The 21,483-nt window shown below is 64.3% G+C and overlaps 1 protein-coding gene across 2 annotated transcripts in view; it reads right to left on the bottom strand.

Moving 5' to 3' along the window:
• LOC119091291 (ephrin-B1) overlaps nucleotides 1–19,375 on the bottom strand; it is a 34,521-nt gene extending 15,146 nt beyond the window's left edge. For both annotated transcript variants that reach the window (XM_037213984.1, XM_037213985.1), the window contains exon 1: nucleotides 19,123–19,375. In XM_037213984.1, the coding sequence (XP_037069879.1) occupies nucleotides 19,123–19,232 (110 nt within the window). In that variant the 5' untranslated portion in view covers nucleotides 19,233–19,375. The remainder of the gene's footprint in view (nucleotides 1–19,122) is intronic.
• Nucleotides 19,376–21,483: the final 2,108 nt, after the last annotated feature.

Here is a 21,483-nt window from a genome sequence, read left to right as displayed (position 1 = left end):
AAGCCTCGAACAACTTGGACCTAACCAAACATACCAAGCAGCTGCGGACATCTTGGACCTAACCAAACACACCAAGCAGCTGCGGAATCTTGGACCTAACCAAATACACCAAGCAGCTGCGGATACCATCGAACACATCCAACTGGACAACAGTCTTGGTGCTTGAAAAAATTTATGAGATCAATGATCCTACGGACGCAGATCACCATTCAAAAAGCCGGTAAACCCGACCTGAGCGCGCCGGCGAGATGTGACGGGGACATGCACCGGCCCGACCCCTCCCCTGGTCGCTCCGGGGAGTCGGTAATTCTCACGCTGCCCCGGAGACCAACGCGTGGGTGCTCTCGTTACAAAACATATTGGCGTCTGTGCTCTCCATGGCTACGGGCGCATCCCATTACACACCTGGTTATTAGCTCCGCGGCGCTTTGTCTGCGACCTGTTGCCATGGCGACGGGAATCAATACGGCTGCGTATGATGAGATTGCGTCGCCACGCGTCCGACACCGGCCCATGTCGGCTCGCCCGTGCGGTCGTCACGACTATTACGGTTCGGCGGGACACCCAGCGCGCCGCGTCCTGTTCCCGTTCTGATGGTCGCGCGCGCCTTTCGGCCCTAAATCCGTGTCGGGTATTTTCACCTGGGCGGCATTCAGAGGTGAGCGATTTTCGGAGGGTAACCCGATATTTGTCGCGATGGGAGCAGCGGTCGGGAGGGACCGGGCGACGGTGCATTCTTCACAGGCCTTTTGTGCTCCGTCAAGTGCCCCATGCCTCTTTACCCCTTCACGTTCCACGGGTCGGGAATGTACAATGGATGCCTTTAAATGCGAGGCATAAAGGAGCCTGTCGGAATTTCGGCGGTCGTGGGTCGGACGCCCCGTCGCGTTGCGACCATTCGCGGGCAGGGGAAACGATGTCTGAACGTGAGAGAGACGCAAGTCGTTCCGCCTAATTTAGACCACCCTCATTACGGCGCGGCTTTGACGAACGTTAATTAAGGATTCATGAGACCACTGTTTGGTATTGATAAGCTGTTTTTGAAGGCCGGTCGGACAGGGCCTTTTTAGACGTGACAGGAAAATGGGCTTAGCGCTGGCCCGGTGCGCCCCCACGCGTCCTGACCTACTCTTCTCGGCGCCCGGCCGCCTCTCGCTCGCACTCCGTGTGGGCCAAATCAGCCTGAAACAAAAGCCGCCCAGCCACGGCTTCATTGGGGGCGGCCGGCGGCCGGCGCCACAAAGGCCCGGCGCTCGGCGCGACGCCGTCTCGCGCTCACGCATCGATCACCGCGGCAACCTGACCCGGCGCCGGCGCCGGTAAAAATGTGGGAACGGCGCCCCTGGTCCGCATGGCCGAGTCGCGACACGCACCGCGGCCGGGGGACCGTGCAGAGGTGGCGCGCCGCTGCCGGGGCGGGAAACACGACCCGTCCGCTGGCGGCGGCGCCCGCGTCCCCTCCCGGCCGCGCGCCGAAACTAAAACAGCGCACCGGTCATGCGCCGTGCGCTGAGAGGAGGGCGGCAGCGGCGCCGAACTCACACACCGGAAGCCGCGACCGGAGACAGAAGTGGGTTTGGGAAGCGTCGCATTCATAAGCACGATGAAAAGTTCGCTCACAGCTCGACATCTGCGCCACGTTCCTTTTAGAGAATGGGAGCTACAGACTAGCTTCCCACGGTCTTTCAGGACGCCTCTCCGGAATGAGCACCGCAAACGGCAGCTGCCGTCCTCAAGCGAGACATCTTCCTTCCCAGATCCACTGGCACTAATACGGTAGCAAACATAACTTGGGCCGATGCGACTCGTGTTTTCATCTGAGCCAAGCACAAATCACCAACGAGTTACAGGGCCGAGCGGGACAGCTGTTCGTTCGGACAATAGCCGGACGTTTGGCCGCGTCGCGGCCCGTCCGCCAGTGACAGCGCCACTTTGTCTGTCAGATGTCAAAACCCACAAACTCGCGGGAATGCAAAAATATTCGGATTACGTTTCGGGCAATTGGATTTGTCTGACGGTCTGCTCAGCGCATCTGTTTGTTGATAATCGCTTTCTCTGGCCGGTCGGTCGAGCGTCCGCGGATAGTTCTTCCTCGCGAGCGGAGCGGTGCAGCAGACCAGCGGTGCCACCGCCTTCAAATTTCGCCCGGGGCGTCAGCCTCGCGTCCCCGGAAGCCGCTGACGTGCCAAGAGCGCCGGCGAGCCGCCCGAACGAGCCCGGCTGGCCGGCCGGGCCGGATTAGGATGCGCAGATGCGAGCCATGCGGCCAACCCGTTAGCCGGCCGCCGCGCCCGGCGCAGCTCGGAGGAGCTGACGAGTGTACCTTAGGCCGGCGCCGGCCGGCCGCCAGTTCCGACCGCCGCGCCCGGCGCCGCTCGGAGGAGCTGACGAGTGTACCTCGGGCCGGCGCCGGTCGGCCTTCCCGCCTTGGCCGGGACGCGGTGCATGGACAGCACCGCGCTGGAGCGGCGCACGCGCTGAACCAGGCTCCGCGGCAGGAGTTTGGGGATGGTTTTCGGAAGGCATTAACCACACAACAAGCTTTGAAGCCGGGCCGGATTTCAGCGTAAAGCTGATTTCGAATTCGCTATTCAACGGCGCGACCGCGCGGCAGAGAACATGTTTGTTGTCCGGGTATGGTAGGGATTTCCATCGAACGCTCATCTAACCACAGGGCCAAGGCAGTTCATGGCCCGGCCGCGCCGTGATTCATCTCGACCGCGCCCACGTAATTGTTGTCCGTGCGGCCGAAATTAATGCGGACGCCCCGCGCGAATTAATCATATCGGAAAAATCGGGCCCGCTACGAGTTAATCGCCGAGAGGCCGACGCCGGCGGGCGACGTGTTTTACTGAATGCCAGGTAGTGGCATCCGTCCATCTGATTGTTCGATATGCCGGCCGACAGGTGGCACCACTGCCGGCCGGCTCCCCCCAGCCCGCCTCGGACGGCGACGTCTACTGGTCCGCTCCACAGACCGTTGTCAACAAAGTGGAAGGCCCCGCTGAGGCTACAGCAGCCGTGCCTCATGCCTGGGAAGCGAATATTCGGGAAGCTAGCAATATGACGCCCCTGGGCACCTTTTGCTCTCTTTTTTGCTCTCTTCGAAGCGTTTGCAAGCGGGGAACTATTTTTGCCATGTCTCAAATACGGCATCGAATAAGCCGCACTGTTTCCCGGTTTTTCGCACAAAACTATGTGTTTAAACAGTTGGCAGCGGCCCTGGCGGGACCTTAAGCGGTGCTACGGGTGTCGTCTCCGTTTGGTGCCGGTGCACGGTGCGCGGCGAACAGCCTGCCCTCTCTTGCGACCTGCACCGATAGCCCTATTGAAAACCCACTGCGCTCTGCACCATAATGGCGGTGGCGCCGATGTCCGGAGTCTGGGCGTTTGCCAGCTGCGGGCGCCGTCCGGATTAATAAGCAGGCAATTATCTGCCAGCAGCTCTGGGAGCCGGGCGTTGTAGGGGCGGTGAGCCGCTTCGTTAAGCGGCGCCGAAGTGATACAGCGAATTGTTTCGACCAGTAGGGCAGGGCAGCTAGGATGAAACGCCACGGCAAGCCTAGTCGAGCTGACGGGCGGCGGCTGCTAGGCGATGACGATCAGAGCTGTTAAGCTGGTATTAGCTGAGTAGCAAAACAGCGATCATGCGATGCGGTATTTCGGGAAATCCAGATGGCATCACACTCCCGGCAAACAGCTAGCAGGGTCCACAGCTGGCACTGTCAGCGTGTTCGCTGTGGTGGGCCCACGACGGCACCCCAGGGTGTCATCCGCCAGAAGCTCACGCCGACCCGCCGTAAACGACACCGTCACCCCGGGTCGGAGCGTCCGCGCGTGCCCCGACAGCCGGGATCACCACATCAGCGGCCGTACTCCCGTGCGCGATCCGCGGCCGCCGGCTCACACCTCATCTAACGGTGCGCCGTTCCAACACGGCTAACAGGCCCTCTATCGACGGTCAGGACGCTGGCCCGGCCCGCGCCCGTCGCAGCGTTAGCACGGCTGCATTCCCGCCGGTACGTCACCGCTACGGCTGGTGGGGCGCCACTGGAGGGCCCGGTGACCTCGAGGGCCGGCGGGTGGCGCCGGAACCAACGGCGGGTCACCGCGTCTACTCACCTGCAACGGACACAAAAACGGCCATTAGTCGCTGCTGCGCGCAACAGTGCGGACAAACAACGCACGCCAAGCAGCGCGCGCGCCTGCCGTGCGTGTGTGCGCGTACGCGCAGTGCGACCGGCTGGCGACGGTACCGGCCGGCCGGCAGGCGCCATGGTGAGTCAGCACAGAATGCACAATGGACGGCATCAGCAGCATCGGCCGGCACAATGCCGCCGCCGGCCAGAGCTGCTAAAAAATAAAGTTCATTACGCGAAACAGTCGGACGGGGCGGCTGAATAGCGTCGCGGGCCCGGCTTTGCTTCTCGCTTGTGCTTTGTTTCTGCCTGCGCGGCGGCGGCGACGACGGCGGCGGCACACCTCGGTTCTCGGTGTCGACCCGCTGAACGCGGCGGCGGTTCGGAAGCGTTTCGAGGTGGCAGCCCTTATCGATTTGGCGCGGGCGTGTCGCCAGGTGTCGACCACGTCGCGTCGACTCGCGCCAGGCCGCGTCGCGACGGCCGCTCGTTAATCCCAGCGAGGCAGCCGAGCAGACCGGCTTTGATGTGACGCACGCCAGACGCGGGTGCGCCGTTTGCCGCCTCCCGTTGCCACGTCCGTGACGCAGCCGCTCGTTCCTCGGGCGACGGGGGGCGCGGCGGCCGACGGCATGCGTTCTGCAGCGCCGGCCGCACGGCGCGCGCGCCGCATAGCTGGCCAGCCGCGCGGCCCAGCGGCGTCGACGGACAGCTGCGCTGGCTGCCGCTGCGCGCCGCGCGCGGATCGCACCGCGCGACGCCAGTGCGGCCAGCGGACGGCAGCGACCTCGCCGAGTCGCGTCACGGACCAGACGTGCACCGCTGGCCGGCGTTGCAGACAGGAATGCGGGCCACGCCACTGTCAGCAGGAGCGGCGGAGGTCGCATCGCAGCGATCTGCGCGGACGGGGATTGGGACCGGGATGGACCAGCTATCAGTGGCGACGATCTTCCCTGTCCGAAAAAGCGTCTCAAAACAGCAGGTGAAGCGGCATTACCAGCCGCTCGCACGTCCCATCTACAAACGCCCGGCATTAGCATCGGCGCTCGGCTGGGGCGGCGGCCGCCCCGCCCGGCGCCAGCCCCTCGGCGCCCCCGACCGGGCCGCGCCGCCACAAAAACGAGCCGGCGCGGCGCGATCGACAGACGCCGACCGGCGGCCGGCGGCCGGCGCGCCCGGCACCTGGCCTGCGCGCACCACAAACGAGCCTGCTGCAGGCGTGGCGCAGGCCCCTGCAGGACGCTTCGCCGGAGGCTCGGGCCCCTGCACGGCCCTAGCCCTCCGAGGCCGTCGCTGCCGCCCTCGCGTCAGGGGCTAATCAGGGGCTGCGCCGCGCCCGGCCACCGCTGCTCGGCTGGGTTATGAGCTCGTCTGCGGTCCGCGGGCGGCTGGTGAGGCGGCCGCCAGGCAGGGAGGACGCCAGGCGACGCTGAGGTCAGACGGCCGGCTCTCAGCGTCAGCCTCTGCGGCTCCGGCAGCTGGCGACTTCAGCCGCCGGTTTCAGTGCTTTTGGCTTGCTCCGGGTACCAGATACCACAGCTACCAGCGCAAAGCATTCAGCCTCGGGCACGGATCAGCTCTGTTTCCGGCGGCAGCCGCTGCAGGTGCGAGCGGCGATCGCCCGGTCCGCCGCGCCCAGCAGCTCAGCTCACCACCGTCTGTCCCTGCTGACGAAGACAATTAGACAGCGGCACTAAATCCGGCGTCCTAAACAACAGTCGCCCGTCAGCCGTGCACGGCCGGCTAATTGAGCCGGAGGTGGCGCCCCCTATCGGCGATGACGTCACGGCTCCGTCGGCCACGTTCTGAGTGACGCCTCGGCCGGCCGCGCGGCGCGGCCGACTGTCAGGTGACGGACGCGGGCGGGCCGCGTGAGTGGCGTGATAACATCGCCCGGGGGCGTGCACCGGCCTCACGCCGGCCTCCCGACGCGCCGCAGACCGCGGCGCCAGCCTTCTGGCCCGGCTCCAGGCCACGGCCGCAGATCTCGTCGGGGCGTCACGGGAGAACAAAGCTAAGTATGCAACGTGGAGTGTTGCTTGGCACAGTGGCCGCAGCATAAGCCACGCCGGCTATCTGGTCGTGACCCGAGCCGGGCTCCGAACACGGCCCCGCTCACGCCGACTCCGGACGGCGGCACGTCGTCTCTGATTTGACTCGTGACTCCGGGGCCGCGGTTGACGAGGCGGCGACTCACGGCCGAGTCGTAACATACGCCCGGGCCCGAGTCCTCGGCTTCATGACCCCACCGGCATTACTGCACCCTGCACAGATTTACATCCCGCCAATTTACACGAGATCATAAATAGGGGAGAGCCGGGCGCTGTCCATCGACGTCGGTAGCCTGAGTGTGTTACCCGAGTCCATTACGGCTGGGCATTTTATGGTCCGATCCGTGGACATTCAGCCGACTGACTGCCTGGCTAAAAATACAGCGCAGCGGCTCATAAAAGGTAATCTTATTAAGTGAAAGACCTAAATTTACCAAACAAATTCGTAGCGCGATCATTTCCTTAGACCGTAATGCCGTCGGGCGGTCGACTCAGAATTAACCTCCAGTTACCGCAATAAAAGCGGTCGCGGCTTGTGATTGGACGCGGCAGAGAGGAGGGTTTAGTGCCCTGGGAACCCCGCTGACGGCGGGCCGCGAAGAGCCGCGTCCTGCTAAGCGACCAGCCCGGAGCACCTCCTTGCTCCACTCGTCGGCAGCGTCGCGCCGCACTCGACTCTGATTCCGAGCCGGACTCAACTCTGACTCTGTGCTGGGCCCGCGGCCAGCAGGCTCTTGACTCGCCCCAGTGCGCGTGAGAGCTGTGCTGGCCGCTAGTCTCGCTCGGCTATTTTTCCGAGCCGCGTCGGTGAGACGCGCCCGCGGCCGCATAATGGACTCAGCGGGAGAGCAGCCCGCGCCCGCGGCGCCGCCGAGCCGCGGCCGGCCCACTAACACAACAGCGCGGCCGGCGAACCCAAACAGCACCGACCGCCGACCGCCGCTCGTGGCAGCCGGCCGCTGCTTGGCGGCGGGTTTTACCGAATTCCGCACCGCCGCCGCCACGGTCCAAGCGCGTCGTCGCGTCGGACCCGGCGGCGGCGCGCGCGCGTCAGCTGAGCGGCGCCCTTCGCGGTCGCCGCAGCCGCGCCACGAGCGCCGACCACGCGCAGAGCGGTGTCTCTGGAAATTAGCCACGATGCGACGCGGGCGCCGCGCGCAGAGCGCCGGAGCGCGACGGCGACGGCGTAGCGCCCGACGCTGATTGGCTCTAATCCGGCGGGCATTTCTAACCAAACAAAGCCGGCGGGAGTGGGTTCTGAAGTCGGTCATCGTCAGGCTGGCGCCGACGCGGCAAAAACAGCCATTGTGGCGTCGTCCGGCCCCGCCCCGTCAAGTGCTCGTTACCTGCGGCCAGCGCACAGGCCGCGTCGCGCCACGCACGCGCCGCCCGGACGCTGGCGGCGCCGGAGCTGGCCGGAGGGGCGCGCGCGCGGCCGCGTGACGCTGCTCGGCAGAACGCGCCGGCCTCAAGCCGGGGAGGGGCGACAGCCGGACAAGAGCGGCAAGGCCCGGCCCGGACCAGGTGCGCGACGTGCCGACCGCAGCCGACGCAAACGGATCGGACGCCGCTGCGGAGGCGACGGCCGTGCTGGCCGCGAGAGCCCCGGCAGAGGGGAGCCGCGGCGACAGAGCAGCGGGAGCACAATGGGCCGGGTTGTTCCCGCTCACGCCGTCTGGCTGGCTCCTGCTGCGCGTCCGCTCGCGCAGACAGCGCCTGTGGCGAGCTCGAAGGCACGCAGGACGCTGCCTCCGGTCCGGCGCGGTCGGAGGCGGCCAAAATAAAACAGTGCATTACCCGCTTCCGGTGCCGCGCACGCCGGCCAGGTCTGTTTTGTTTTTACAGGATGACGGTGGCATATCGTGAAAGGGCTGCGGGGTGGACCCCCGCCGGCGACGACGGCGCCGTGCGGACGATTTGCGCAACTGCGACGAGGAGTGGCGCAGTCCGCCTGGAAAACTTCCGCCGCATCGCTCCGGTCGCTGTGTTCCTGCTCGCTGGCCTAATTCCATGTTGTCAAATCCGAAAATTGGCGACCAGACAACAAGATGAATGATGCGGCGAAGCACAAGCAACTCTCGCCCGTACGGGCTATCGCCCATCGAAGGAATGGGGCTCACCTTCCCATGAACCGATCGGGCGGTAATGAAGTGGGATGCTCCAGGTGTGGGACGCGATTCTCAACCTCACACCCATGCCCTTCAGTGTAGCGGACGGGCGATTTTCTCCTGTCTCGGCCGAGCAGCCTCGGGGCGTGTTGGCGGCGGCTCTTGGAAAATGGCCGCCGTGTGATTAGATGCTTATTTTATTAACAGAACTTGTGGCTTTCCGTATAAGCGTTTGTAAATATGCGGGCTAGAAGAAGAAACAAACACGATTATCGTCTACGGACAGACTGCGATAACCGCCAACGATTACTGGTATCCTAACGGACGGGCGGCGTGCGCCTCCGAAGCCACCGGCGGCAGCCTCTCAGCCACTGAGTCGCCCGTCGTCTTTAGTGCACTGCACGGAGGCGCTGCCGCCCGTCGTCTTAAGTGTACTGCGGAGGCGCTGCCGCTCGTCGTCTTTAGTGCACTGCACGGAGGCGCTGCCGCTCGTCGTCTTAAGTGTACTGCGGAGGCGCTGCCGCTCGTCGTCTTTAGTGCACTGCACGGAGGCGCTGCCGCCCGTCGTCTTAAGTGTACTGCGGAGGCGCTGCCGCTCGTCGTCTTTAGTGTATTGCGGAGGCGCTGCAACGGCATGCGAGCCTTCAACTTGTAAAGAGGCTTAGAATATTGTGCCACCTCCGTCACATTAGGAGGCACACAGACGCGCCCACAGACGTGGAGGGTATCTCGGCGTGGGCTATCGCAAGGTACAGGCCAGCGCCCAGGGGCGCGGCGCTTCCCCCGGAGCTTTCGCTGGCGCGCGCTCTGCTCGCAGCTCGGCGCGTGGCCACGCCAGAGGGCGGCGATTGGCGGTGGCGCTGGCCCGCGCCGGCCCGCGCCGCCCGGCCGGCCGACCGCCGCCGGACCCGGTCGGAGGCGCACAAAAACAGGCGGCCGGGCCGTCCAGCCGGCGGCAGGAGCGCCGCGCGCAGGAAGGTCCGAAAAGGAGAGCTGAAGTTTGCTGCTGTGGCCATCTGGTTAGGTAAGGGCAGCTGGGGGTCGTACTCAGGTCTGAGCGGCGGAGTGGTGACGGAAGCGACACTCGCGGAGGCGGACCGTGACAGGAACGGGTGGGTCGGACTACCGGTGCAGCATTGACGGAAGAGCAAAGTACCTTTCGACGCAAGCCGTTGATGCTCTTGTATCGAAGATTGCATTCGCTGGATGATGGCGTCAAACAATGTGCTAACCATTTACCATCTAGTCACGATCATCGCGCTACAATCGCAAGGCATACAGGTAGGCTTCTCGCCCGCCACATCATTCGCTGAATCCCAATGACAAGCGCTGTCTCATGGAGGCAGATTGCATCACCCCGCGACGCCATTTGTCATCTGCAGTGCAGACGCGCAGGCTCGTTTATCACCCGGTCCCGTGTGCGGTCTGTTTGTCCCAGTCACTTATCAGCGTTATGACACCACCGCTTGGTGTCACGTGATCAGGGCTCCACCACGCCACGGCGGTGGCCTGACCGCAGCCCCGCGGATACGTGACCGACGACGCCCCATCTTGCGGTACCGACCCTCCCTTCCTCTGCCCAGCGAGGCTGCGCCGACGTCGCTGAGTCTGCTGGTGTTCCGATAAAATGGCCCGTGTCACCAGTCTATTGCTCTCGAGAGCAGTGCCACTCGGCAGCGCTCCGGTGTCGCCGAGACCACGTGGTGGACGGCTGAAAGCCCGGCTCTGGGACAATGGAGCGCGACACCGGCACCAGGGACGTGCAACAGGTGATATGTAGCGGCGAGCCGACACAAAGCGAACGAAGACAGACGGGCGGCGCGCGCAGTCAGGAAGGTAAATGAGAGAAGCACGCAAACAAGACTGCCATCTGGGCTCCCGTCGGGTAACGCAGCTGGGTTTGAATGGGCACGGAGACGGAGAGGTAGCAGGCTGGGAGGGCAGGGGCCGGAGGGGAGGGGCAGCGCGATAGGGGGAGGAAAGAGGGCGGAGAGAGCGAGGCAGTGAGAAAAAGAGGAGAGGAGGCGAAAGAGAGGAACAGCAAGGAAATCGGACGGGGAGAGGAGGCGAGAGAGAGAGAGGACAGCAAGGAAATCATAGCACATTCCACATCTCCCGTCACCGGCTGAGTTACGCTGGTGCAGTTCTGCGGGCCTCCGAGTAAGAACGTGCCTGGCGAGCCGACACACCTTGAGCAGGATAGAACGATCAAATAGCCCTGCCATACGACGGAGGCGCCAAAAACTGCGACGGCCACCATCTGCAGACAGGCGGCGAACCAAAGCCGGTGCGCAAAAACGCGCAGAAAAACGCCCCGCTCGCCCTCCGAAGAAACGTCCCACGAATAGCTGAATGAATTCCAACAGCTCCACGTGCGGGGCGCTCCGTGTGTGTGCGTGGAGCCGCCATTCAGCGGACGGCTCGGGCGCGCCAGGTCTCCGACATCAGGCTGCGCGCGCTCGCGGTCGAGGAGCTCTGACACCGGCCCGGTCTCAGCGCCGCGTCAGCCGGCGTGTATACAAACAGAGGGCCCGGTAGTATACAGAGGGCCGCACACGGCCGTCGGCTGACCCGTAAAATACACAGCGGTGGCGGCCGCCCGGCCGCCAGGCGTCTGCGCCGGGGCGTCTGCCGCCGCCCGGCCGCCGCCCGGCCGCGCTCGCCGGCAATAAATCGATGGCGACCTCGACCAGGCTGCGATCGGGTCACGGCGCCGGGCCGCTGACGCTGGCGCACCGGGGCCAGCCGTGGAGGCGAGCGTGCCGGCAACCGCCGCCCGCCGCGAGAGCGCTGAAGTCAGCCATTCCATGCAGACAATCTCGGCTGGGTCATCACTCGCCGGTGAGCGGACTCCGCTTCAAGCCGAATCGTAATTTAATCGAGCGCTGCAACAAAGAGCGGCAAACGCTGCAACAGCACGCCCGCTCCAGTGCAATGTTAATTGAATGCGAGTCCTGCTGAGCCCGCACTAGACCCAGGCTCGACACAGAGCGTGAATCAGACGTCCGGCCCCCTCTCCGGGCCGGCGAGTAGGATGTGGGGCTGGCGACACCGCAGAGCGGCGCCGAGACGCTTCGATGGGGCGCAGGCTGGCACAGCCGCGTCCATGTAAATGGCATGAGTCGCGGGATAGGGCGGGGGTGGCCATTTGTCTTCCTTTAATGGCGGGACGCTGCTATTTATCAGCTTCACTTCAAGTGGCGTAAGCCCCGTGTTCAATAGGCGTCGGCGAGTTTATGTTTCGACCATCCGCGGCGGGAGTGTGGCTGAAGGAGCTGGGAAGCGGGCGACGTGGCGGCACGGCAGTCTGGGGAAGCTGCCGTGTGGTGCTGCTGATGGACGACGTGACCGGAGAGACAATGATAAGTGGATCACGGTCGTTACAGACACTGAGATGCTGTACTCATCCACCGGATGCACTGGGGCCAGCGGCTCTTACCGGTCAGAGAAGGAGAGGAAGAGAGAGAGAGAGAGAGAGAGAGAGAGAGAGAGAGAGAGAGAGAGAGAGAGAGAGAGAGAGAGAGAGAGAGAGAGAGAGAGAGAGAGAGAGAGAGAGAGAGAGAGAGAGAGAGAGAGAGAGAGAGAGAGAGAGAGAGAGAGGCAGCACTGGAGACGAGATCTCTTGAACGCCAGCACCACAAAGACCTATGTGGACTGTGGACTGCCTGTGGACTGTATGTGGCATGTCCGTCTGCAACGTCCATGATACACGCAGTCCACACCCCATCCACTGCACCCGAGGACATCGGGTGACATGTCGAGTGTTTGCGAGAGCGCCAGGCAAGCCGAGCCCCGGGCGATGCCGCGGGGCACGCCAACGTACTGGTGACGCCGCTATCAGCGCGCGTCGGGCCCGTCGAGCGGCAGATGGCGCCGCGCCACCGCCGCTGTCGGCCGTCACGGTCGTCGCCGTCTGCGTCACGTTCGCCGCTCGTCAATCCCGCCTGAGATATCGCCGCCGTCGCACTTCGTCGCCACCGACGCGCGCGGCGCTCCGACGACGGCGGGGATCGTCACCGGCGGCGGCGGGCGGCGCGGCGGCGGCGGACGGTGGCGAAACTGACCGGACAGATTAGGCCGGGCTTGACAGGCGCGCTAGTGCCGGGCTAGCGCCGTCATTAAGCGCCATTACGATCGCGGGCTAATTCAATGAAGCGGCTGGCGGCGCGGCGGAGAGCGAGCGCGCAGGCTGACCTTTCACTGCTCACCTCGCCAGTCGCCAAATCACCCCATTTCATGGGGCCCGGACGAGCTGGAGGTCACCGCCGGCCAGTTGGGCCATCCAATGAACTCGGCTGGACTGGGGCCGCCCTCTCGTGGAGCGACGAGAAGACCAAGGCCAGGCCGGGCTTCACTGCTATCAACGGGCCGGCTGGTTCGCGGGGGGACCGACGGTTATCTGTCGACGTCTTCATTCCGCACCATACGAGACGCGGATTTAGACGTGCAGGGCTCAGACAGGTCGCCTTTGCGGCCGGCCCCACCGTCCACCTGGCCGGCCGCCCGACAGCACAGCTACCCCGACACGACCACGGAATGATAATGAGCCGGCGGACGGTGCCCAGCCTTGTAGCGGCGTTGACAAATGCGGCCCTTTGTGCCAAAATATCCTCAATTACGGCGATGACTGCCGTGCTGCAGTGTCGGCGAAGCCCTCCGGCCGGCCCGGTGCCGTGCGGCGGGCGCAGAGGTGTCTGGCAGACGCTCCACGGACCCGGCGCCAGCCCCCCCCCCCCTCCCCCGGCTCGGAGCAAGCCAGAGGCAACCGCCATACACAGTCCGTTTTCTTCCGTCTTAGATCAGCATCACCTCACTTCTCGCACTTCTTCCTCCGCTCCTCATCTATCTCATCGCAGCCCAGCACACCGCCTCTACCCACACCGGTCATCTGTCTCTCCAGGGTGTCGGACCCCGACCCTTCACCGACGCGCCTCGCCAGCCGGCAGCTCCCATGACTGCGCCGCCCCGCCCGCCGGCGCCGCTGGCTTGGCTGCGGCGTGCCTCGCATAGCCGTGCCGCGCCGCCGCCGCCGGCCAGCCACTCGCGCCGAATTAGGCGGCATTGTGCGGCGCCGCCACAAAAAGCGGCGCTAATTGTCGCCGGCGCGCCGCGTTCGCCACCCAGGGGCCAGCGTCGGTGTCCGCCCTTCGGGGTGGGGGCAGGCGCGCGGGGTGCGCTGAGGTAACGTGGGATTGGGGGGGGGGGGGGCATGGGAACGCAACCCGGGGACCACGAGGTTGTCAATGGATTTGTGTCCTCAGTATCGCAACTATTAAGTCATATGCAGCCCATATCTGGGAACGCCGGAAGTAGCTTCAACTAAGATTCTTCGCATGCACTGTCTCCGCGCCGATAGTTTGTCCGGGCCTATTGCCCGGCGGTTGTTATGCGTTGTCAACCACGCAGCACCTGGCGCTTCGGCCCCTTGTGCCCACACCACAGGCGACCTCCGGCCTGACCTGACCCTCTTCGCCTGGCGTCTTCGTGACGTCTCCCACGTCTCTGGCGGGACGCATTCCAGCGCAGATGGCGGCGGGCGAGTTAGCGCCTGTTGATTGTCCGGCCGCCCGCCGGACCCAAAACCGTATCACGCTCATTACATCCCATTCAGGCCCGCGCCACCACCACAATAATACCAGCTTAAAACATAATAACTAGAACGGGAATTTTGTCGATTAAACCTGCTATGATTAATTGAGATCCCGCGGATAGTGAGAGCCCGAGGGCGAACTGAAGGCGGCCTGTGCTCAATTAAGGCGCCGATCGAGGCCGCTTACCTGGGCTTTAATATCGACCGGCCTTCGCAGGGTACCGCTGAAGGCTTAACAAGAACAAACATTATCTTCGTGCGGACAGCATTGCACCCATAATTCAGATCGAATGCGATTCCGGACCCGATAGTGTCAATTTGGCACAGATGAAGAGGCGGATACACGGCAAACCTCTTTAGGGCAGGCTCCGGAGCACGGCGGCCTCTTCGGTCGCCACTACCGCGGGCGCGGATTGGCGAGCCGACATCGACAGGTCATAACCGGATCGCGCTCCCTCGGGCCGGCACCTGCTGCAGCGTCCGCCGAATGTGCCGGCCCCTCTGCAAGCGCCTCGTCCGCTCTTCCGGCCTCGCCGGGCGCCGCCGCTGCAGAGGCCCCGCTGCAGGCGCCGCCGCCCGTCGGGCGGAGGGCGGCCACTGGCGGCGGCAAGGCAGACCGGCGCTGGGGCTGCTTCCGGGACGGTCTCCCGCCGCTACGAGGATATGGACGCTGCCTCTTCTAGGGGCGTGTTCGTCTCGATGCTTGCATGACGTCACTGAGCACTGCCAGTCGCAAAAGCAGCCGGACCCATACCTGCTGACTTGCGGACGGACTAGCTCGATAACTGCGATAATGAAGCTCGTCTACAGCATTGCGCCGGTAGCCGAGCCCGTGAGCTCCGCGTCAAGCCTTTGATCAACCGACTGCAGACGAACTGGTGGCGTAATGACGCTGTCGCGAGGGCCGGCTGGTGACGCTGCTGGACCGCGCGAGCAGGCTCGCTCGGCAAGCTGCTGACAGTGAGCGGCCGCTAGACCCCAGTCTAGTCTGTCGCCGGGCGACTGAGAGCGCAGACTGGTGCCAGACCAAGCCGTCCGTCAGTCTGCGCGCCTCCGTCCGGACCGCCAACTAATGTACATCCCTTGTCGCCAACCTGAGCGGCACCAGCGCTGAGGTCGTACGCTTCCATTACGTATTCTAATTTTATTAATTAATGCGTGTCGTCGGTGCGCAGACTAGCGGCGCACGGCGACGGCGGAGTGCGGGGCGGGGGGCGGGGGCGGCCGGGAGGGGGCCGTAAGGACGCCTTCTCGCCTCCGACCTGCCCGACCGCGGGGCGGGGGGCGGCCGGGAAGGGGCCGTAAGGACGCCTTCTCGCCTCCGACCCGCCCGACCGCATCGGCCACCGTGGCTGAGGAAGGAAACCGCTCTCTGGCGGACCACCAGGAAGAAGAAACGGGAGTGCCGGAGGTAGAGTGGCGCAGAGATGGCAGACGGCGTGGAGACGTCGGCAGCGCGTATGGAAATGTAATGGCCGAGTGTATGATGGCCGCATTAACAGGGTAGTGATTTCGAGACGTTCATTCGAGAGCGCAGGCCGATTACACACTTAATTGTACGTTACGTATGGGCTTCCAGGAACGCATTTTTGGTCGACCGTGCCCATTATTCATTGTTATCAAGGACTATGCCAGTAATGAACACAACGTTCCTCCACACTTCAGCTCATGTAACGCAGGACTTCTCTCCAGACTGCCCATGCATCATGTCTCGTACACGTGTTGGGAGAAGACAATCTATGCGCAGGCAGCTGGTTCGACACCGACCTTAGCAGAACACCCTGCGATGTAAAGAATATAAGCTCCGCAGCCGGCAGCGGCCTGACCCCGCGAGGGGTGCGGCACGGCCGCTGCAGCAGGTGAGGTGCGCTCGAGTGGAGAGCACGAGCGAAGCGCGCCGGTCAGCGGGACTCCTCCAGCGGCGGGGCGCTGGCCGCAGCGGCGCCGCTATCGGCCGGCGCATCTCGGCCCGCGCCGGGTCCTCATCAGCGCTCTGACGTCAGCCGGGCCCGGGCCCGCCGCCGCCGGAAGAGGGGTGCAGACGCGCGGGGCCTGTGGAAGACCTTCTGCTGAGGTCAGCTGACCGGCAGAGCCCCTCCGGTATGAGATGCTCGTCGCGCGTGGAGACAGCGGTGATAGCGGTGATTGGCTGTATCAGAACTCAGGCGGGGCGAATCGGCCAGCACGCGACCACGCCACCCGCCGTCACGTGACCCCAACCACGTCGGCCGGGCGTCGTCACGTGGTGCGGCCCGTTAGCCGCGGCGGCGGCGGCACGCGCCAGAGGACGAGTGCCGACAGCGCGCGCCGGAGCCGACAGATCGCCAGCTCAGGCACGGCCAATGCGCCACACCAGGGCCGAGATGCATGGTGAATCGCGGCGGCGCAGGCTTGACGTCACGTCGTTATCGGTTCCAAGATAGCGCGCGCCGAGGACGAGGCCGATCATCGACACTAGTGTCCGTCCTGGGCGCTGAGCGAGACCAGTGCCTGTCCTGGGCGCTGGGCGACACCGGCGCTCGTCCTGGGCGCTGAGCGACACCGGCGCTCGTCCCGGGCGCTGAGCGACACCAGCGCTCGTCCTGAGCGCTGGAAGACACCAGTGCCCGTCCTGGGCGCTGAGCGACACCAGCGCTCGTCCTGAGCGCTGGAAGACACCAGTGCCCGTCCTGGGCGCTGAGCGACAGCAGCGTCCGTCCTCTGCACACACTGTTCACGCTCCCCGACACTGCATGGGTTGACGTGGCGGGCAAGCCCTCCGACTTCACAGCGACACAGTGGTCACCAGTCAATGGCATCTAACGAGCGGCCCCGAAAAACCAGGCGCCAGACCACCGCGCGGCCGCCCGTAAATAAATCACAGCGCGCGCAGCGCGGCGGCAGACCTGGGCCTCGGCGGACAATGGGTCGACCAGGTACGCCGGCCGATGGCACCCCTTCGCGCGCCCGAATCGGCACAACAGAACGCGCGGGGACGCGGACTGAGGCGGGGGGGGGGGGGGGGGGGGGGTGGAGGCCGGGAGGTGGGGACGGTGGCGAGGCGGGAAGACCGCGGGAACAGGCTGGTTTGAGAGCTGCTCTCGGGGTCTGTCGGCGGCGAGGGGAGGCGGAACGGGCGACGCGCAGGTGAGGCGGACCGCGCAGCCCGCGCTGCGCCCGTGTCGCGCTTTGTGGCGCGATGATGGACGCGGTGTCGGCGCGGGCGGCGCAGGCGGCGAGCGAAGCGCGTCCGCCGCGCGGCCGACGGCCCGTGTCATTGACTCGACCCTCATGGAGTGGCGAGGCCCGGTCGCTGCCCGCCGCCCGCCGCGGCAACCCCACATTCCCCGCCCGAAACGCAAACAAGCCGCTGCGCGCGGACGTGTTTGTATAAATTTTAGCGGCGCCCGAATAAAAGGTGGTGGTTGGGGCGGGTCGTCAGATGGACACCGTTGTGTTCCGCCGCTCAGCGTCGGGTCTGCCCCGCACCCATGGGCGGCGCCGGGGAGCGCTCTCGAGGGCCGGCCCGGCAGACTGCTGTGCTCTCTGGGCCAGTCCGGGGCCCTGGCCTCGGCCACCGACGGATGACGAACCGCGGTCACGTGGTCGAGCGGGGGCGTCGGACCACGCAGCGAGCGAAACGTCGGGCCGCGCAGCGAGCGAGACGTCGGGTCGCGCAGCGGGCGAGGCGTCGGCATGAGCGAGCGAATGCCGGCCCGGGTCACAGGGTCGGACGAGACCACCTCCTGGAATGATTGGCCAGCCGGCCAGGCCAGCGCTTACCATCGCAGTGCTCTCGCTAGACCCAAGAGAATACAACGGCTACGGCGCTGAGTCCACGGCCACGGGGCGCCGCGTACTGACAGCGACCCTCTGTGCCAACCGCGCCTGCTCCATTCTATCCCCGCCTCGCCCCGAGTGTCGGGAGGCTGGGGCATGTTTTCGCCCATGTCGTCGGCGCCGTAGACCAATCGCCCCAGTGCCTGTTTACCGGCCGGCCGGCCGACTGGCACAAGCCGAGTGCCAGGTAATGGCTGATAAGGAGATGCGGCGCGGCGACGGCGCCAGACGCGGCCGTGCGCGGGCTGCGGCGCCAGACGCGGCCCGGTCGCATCACCGCGCCCGGCGCCGCTCGTGGTCGCCATCTCTCTGCCGAGGATGGGTCGCATCACCGCGCTCGGCGCCGCTCGTGGTCGCCACCTCTCTGCCGAGGATGGGTCGCATCACCGCGCTCGGCGCCGCTCGTGGTCGCCATCTCTCTGCCGAGGATGGGTCGCATCACCGCGCTCGGCGCCGCTCGTGGTCGCCATCCCTCTGCCGAGGATGGGTCGCATCACCGCGCTCGGCGCCGCTCGCGGTCGCCATCTCTCTGCCGAGGATGGGTCGCATCACCGCGCTCGGCGCCGCTCGTGGTCGCCATCTCTCCGCCGAGGATGGGTCGCATCACCGCGCTCGGCGCCGCTCGCGGTCGCCATCTCTCTGTCGAGGATGGGTCGCATCACCGCGCTCGGCGCCGCTCGTGGTTGCCATCTCTCTGCCGAGGATTGGTCGCATCACCGCGCTCGGCGCCGCTCGCGGCCGCCACCTCTTCGCTGAGGATGGTCGGCAGCCTGGACTGCTCCAGGATATGAGCTGTGCATGAGCGGACTTTAATAACGGAACGCAGTCGTATCGCGTTAATGCCGTTCCGCTCGATTGGCTAATTGCGATACAGCTGTTTATTCTGCATGAGATCGAGAAGCAATCAGCAGCCCACAGTATCTCAACGGCCGAGAGCTAGATAAGAACTTGATTCGAGGAGCACAGGGAACCGGATGCAACTATCGCTCCGAACTTGTCAGAACCTGCATGTTAGCATAATATACATCACACTAGACAATACCATGTGTTTTCAGAAACGAGGGCACAAAGGATAGTTTTATTCTGCTGTCTTGTAGCCAAGTACGCCTTTTATTGAGCAGCAGTAGCTTGAACGTTAAGAATGATGAAGTAATGAAGTCCAGCCATGAAGACTGTCCTGAAGACCTGAAGAAGCTACAAAGCGAAACATATTGACTTTTTCGACCTTATTATCCATACAATTATGCATTATATCAAAGAGCGATATAGGTGACTACAACGCAAACCCTACGGAGGACTCGCGGCCAGCACTCGCTGAAGGATATACAATCCAACTATGATGGGATCTTCGCCTTGATAAATCGTATACCAAAGCGCCTACTGCCGTCCACGCCGCGGACAACACGAGGACTTACATGGGGTTCGACGTATTCCAATGGATGTAGTAGTTCTTGGTGGCGGACGCGCTCGCGCACAGGAACGTTACTCCGAGCAACGCCAGCAGCCAGTCCCAGATTCGGGCCATCACGGGCACCTGCTCCCGGCCAGTGGTCACACGCCGAGCGACGCTCCCGCCCTCCGGCCCATGTCACTCCTGACGCATCCACTGGCGGCGGCTCGGCGCGTCGACAGCACACGCACGGCGGACGCGTGCACTCGCGGCGCTCGCTCGGCCCGAACTGCGGCGCGGCGGCGGCCGGCGGCGGGCCGACGCGGCGGCCGTCGCCGGCAGGGGGCCGGGCGCGCTGGCAGCGCCCGCGGAGCAGACGTCACCTGTCTCGCCGCGGCGCCGACGTGAGTCAGGCCTGGTCGCCCGAAGGAGCGACCGGCGACGCGGGGGGGGGGGGGGGGTATTATGCTGAGGTCTTAAGTGTGGTTGCTCGGTAATGGTCACTGCGGCTGCGAACGCGAGATGGTGGAATTGCGGTAACGAATCAGCGTGTCATGAAGCCAACGCGAAATATCCGTACATCGTCTTGGACGAGGTCGAAGTGGGGGAAAATTGTGCAATCAAACCACTCTCCTATCCCCGAGCAGGGGATTATATGTGACTAAGTTCCAGCACGTGTTGACCGATGTGACTCAGCATTCCGCTCGCCAGAAAAAACGGCGCTGACTCCGGTGGCCAGTGACGAGGATGTGACGTACCCAGCTGACCTGCATTGCCCTGCCAACCAACCCCTCTCTGGCTCGTTGCCGAACCCGCAAACGTTCACAGCGCGGGAGCATGGGCGGGAAACACTGAACTCGACGATGCCTAGGGCAGTTACTCTCGGACCGCCGAGCATCACACCGGCAGTGCCCGACCCGGCTACATCCCGCGACCTGCCGCACACGGGCGACAGTCGGCGACATTGCAGCGACACTCGAGCGACACCTGGTCCAGCGCCTGGTCGCGCGGTGAAGCGGCCTGACGTGACGCAGCGCGTCGCCTTCCCGGAGTCGTCGCCGCATTATTACCATGATCGGTCGGCTCATGCGGTCCATGGCCGGCCGAACGACCCGGCAGCGGCCGCGGCCGGCGCGGCCGGTCCGGCCCCGCCACGGACTGGCGCCTCCGCGGTGTCCGCCGTGACAGCGGCTGACACCTCGACCGACCAGTCGCCCGGCTCAGCGGGTGAGCGGCCCGGCGGCCCCGGCGGAGAGCTGCAGCTCCGCACGTGACAGCGGCTGACACCTCGACCGACCAGTCGCCCGGCTCAGCGGGTGAGCGGCCCGGCGGCCCCGGCGGAGAGCTGCAGCTCCGCACGTGACAGCGGCTGACATCTCGACCGACCAGTCGCCCGGCTCAGCGGGTGAGCGGCCCGGCGGCCCCGGCGGAGAGCTGCAGCTCCGCACGTGACAGCGGCTGACACCTCGACCGACCAGTCGCCCGGCTCAGCGGGTGAGCGGCCCGGCGGCCCCGGCAGAGAGCTGCAGCTCCGCACAGGGCGGCTTTGTCGCTCCGGTGGAGTCAAGGGGCTGCGCACGTCTCAGGCGCGGCGGAAACAGCGGACACAGCACAGGCGCAGCTCAACCTATGGAAACATATAGTAAATTGTTCAATACATTAGCAAGGAGCATTATTCACGAAGACAAGACACTAGTATTAGTTTCATTTCTCGGATAAAAATCAGGATAGTGGAGATATAGTTGGAGTTGATGTTTTGCCAACATGTCTTTATCGAAACAATAGCAGAAGTGTGCGCTATTCTAGTGAATTATGCCACTGTTTCCATAAAGGCATGTTGCCGAAATATCAACCCAACTATATCTATATTCTCCTGGTATTTATCCGACAGATGAGGATAATACTATTGTCTTATCTATGGGAAAATATAGCATCAATCTTACGGCGTTGCGTGGAAAGAAATAAGATCCCTACCACCTCCCTCTCTGCTGGTAGGCTCTGCCGGCACCGGTCCATGATCGTCATTCTCAACTATAAAAGGTGCTCTGATGATCATTTGTTTCGGCGACAAGACAACCTGACTCACAACGAGCTGGAGACCAGGAACGCCAAGTATCGTTCACATCAGCAGACCTGCGCGCGCGCCGCACAGTGTCGCCACGTCCGCGTACGGCATGCCCGCTATGCGACGCAGCCGGGGCAACTTTTTCCTGCGACTCGTATGGAGAGGTCCTGCATGCCGGCATGTCACAGTGTCCAAAACCACATCGTTTCACACAAAACTTGGGATGGAAGGAATCCGGTCTTACTGTTGGAGTGACAGCTGCACCATAACATTGTTTCTACGCACGGTGTCTCTAGTGATGACATCATCGCATTTGCTCTG

This window comes from Pollicipes pollicipes, unplaced genomic scaffold (genome assembly GCF_011947565.3).
Source record: "Pollicipes pollicipes isolate AB1234 unplaced genomic scaffold, Ppol_2.1 Scaffold_3447;HRSCAF=4054_pilon_pilon_pilon, whole genome shotgun sequence".
NCBI classification, from domain to species: domain Eukaryota; kingdom Metazoa; phylum Arthropoda; class Thecostraca; order Pollicipedomorpha; family Pollicipedidae; genus Pollicipes; species Pollicipes pollicipes.
The sequence above is the reverse complement of the archived record's forward strand: the minus strand, read 5'-3'. Positions and strand labels throughout refer to the sequence as shown.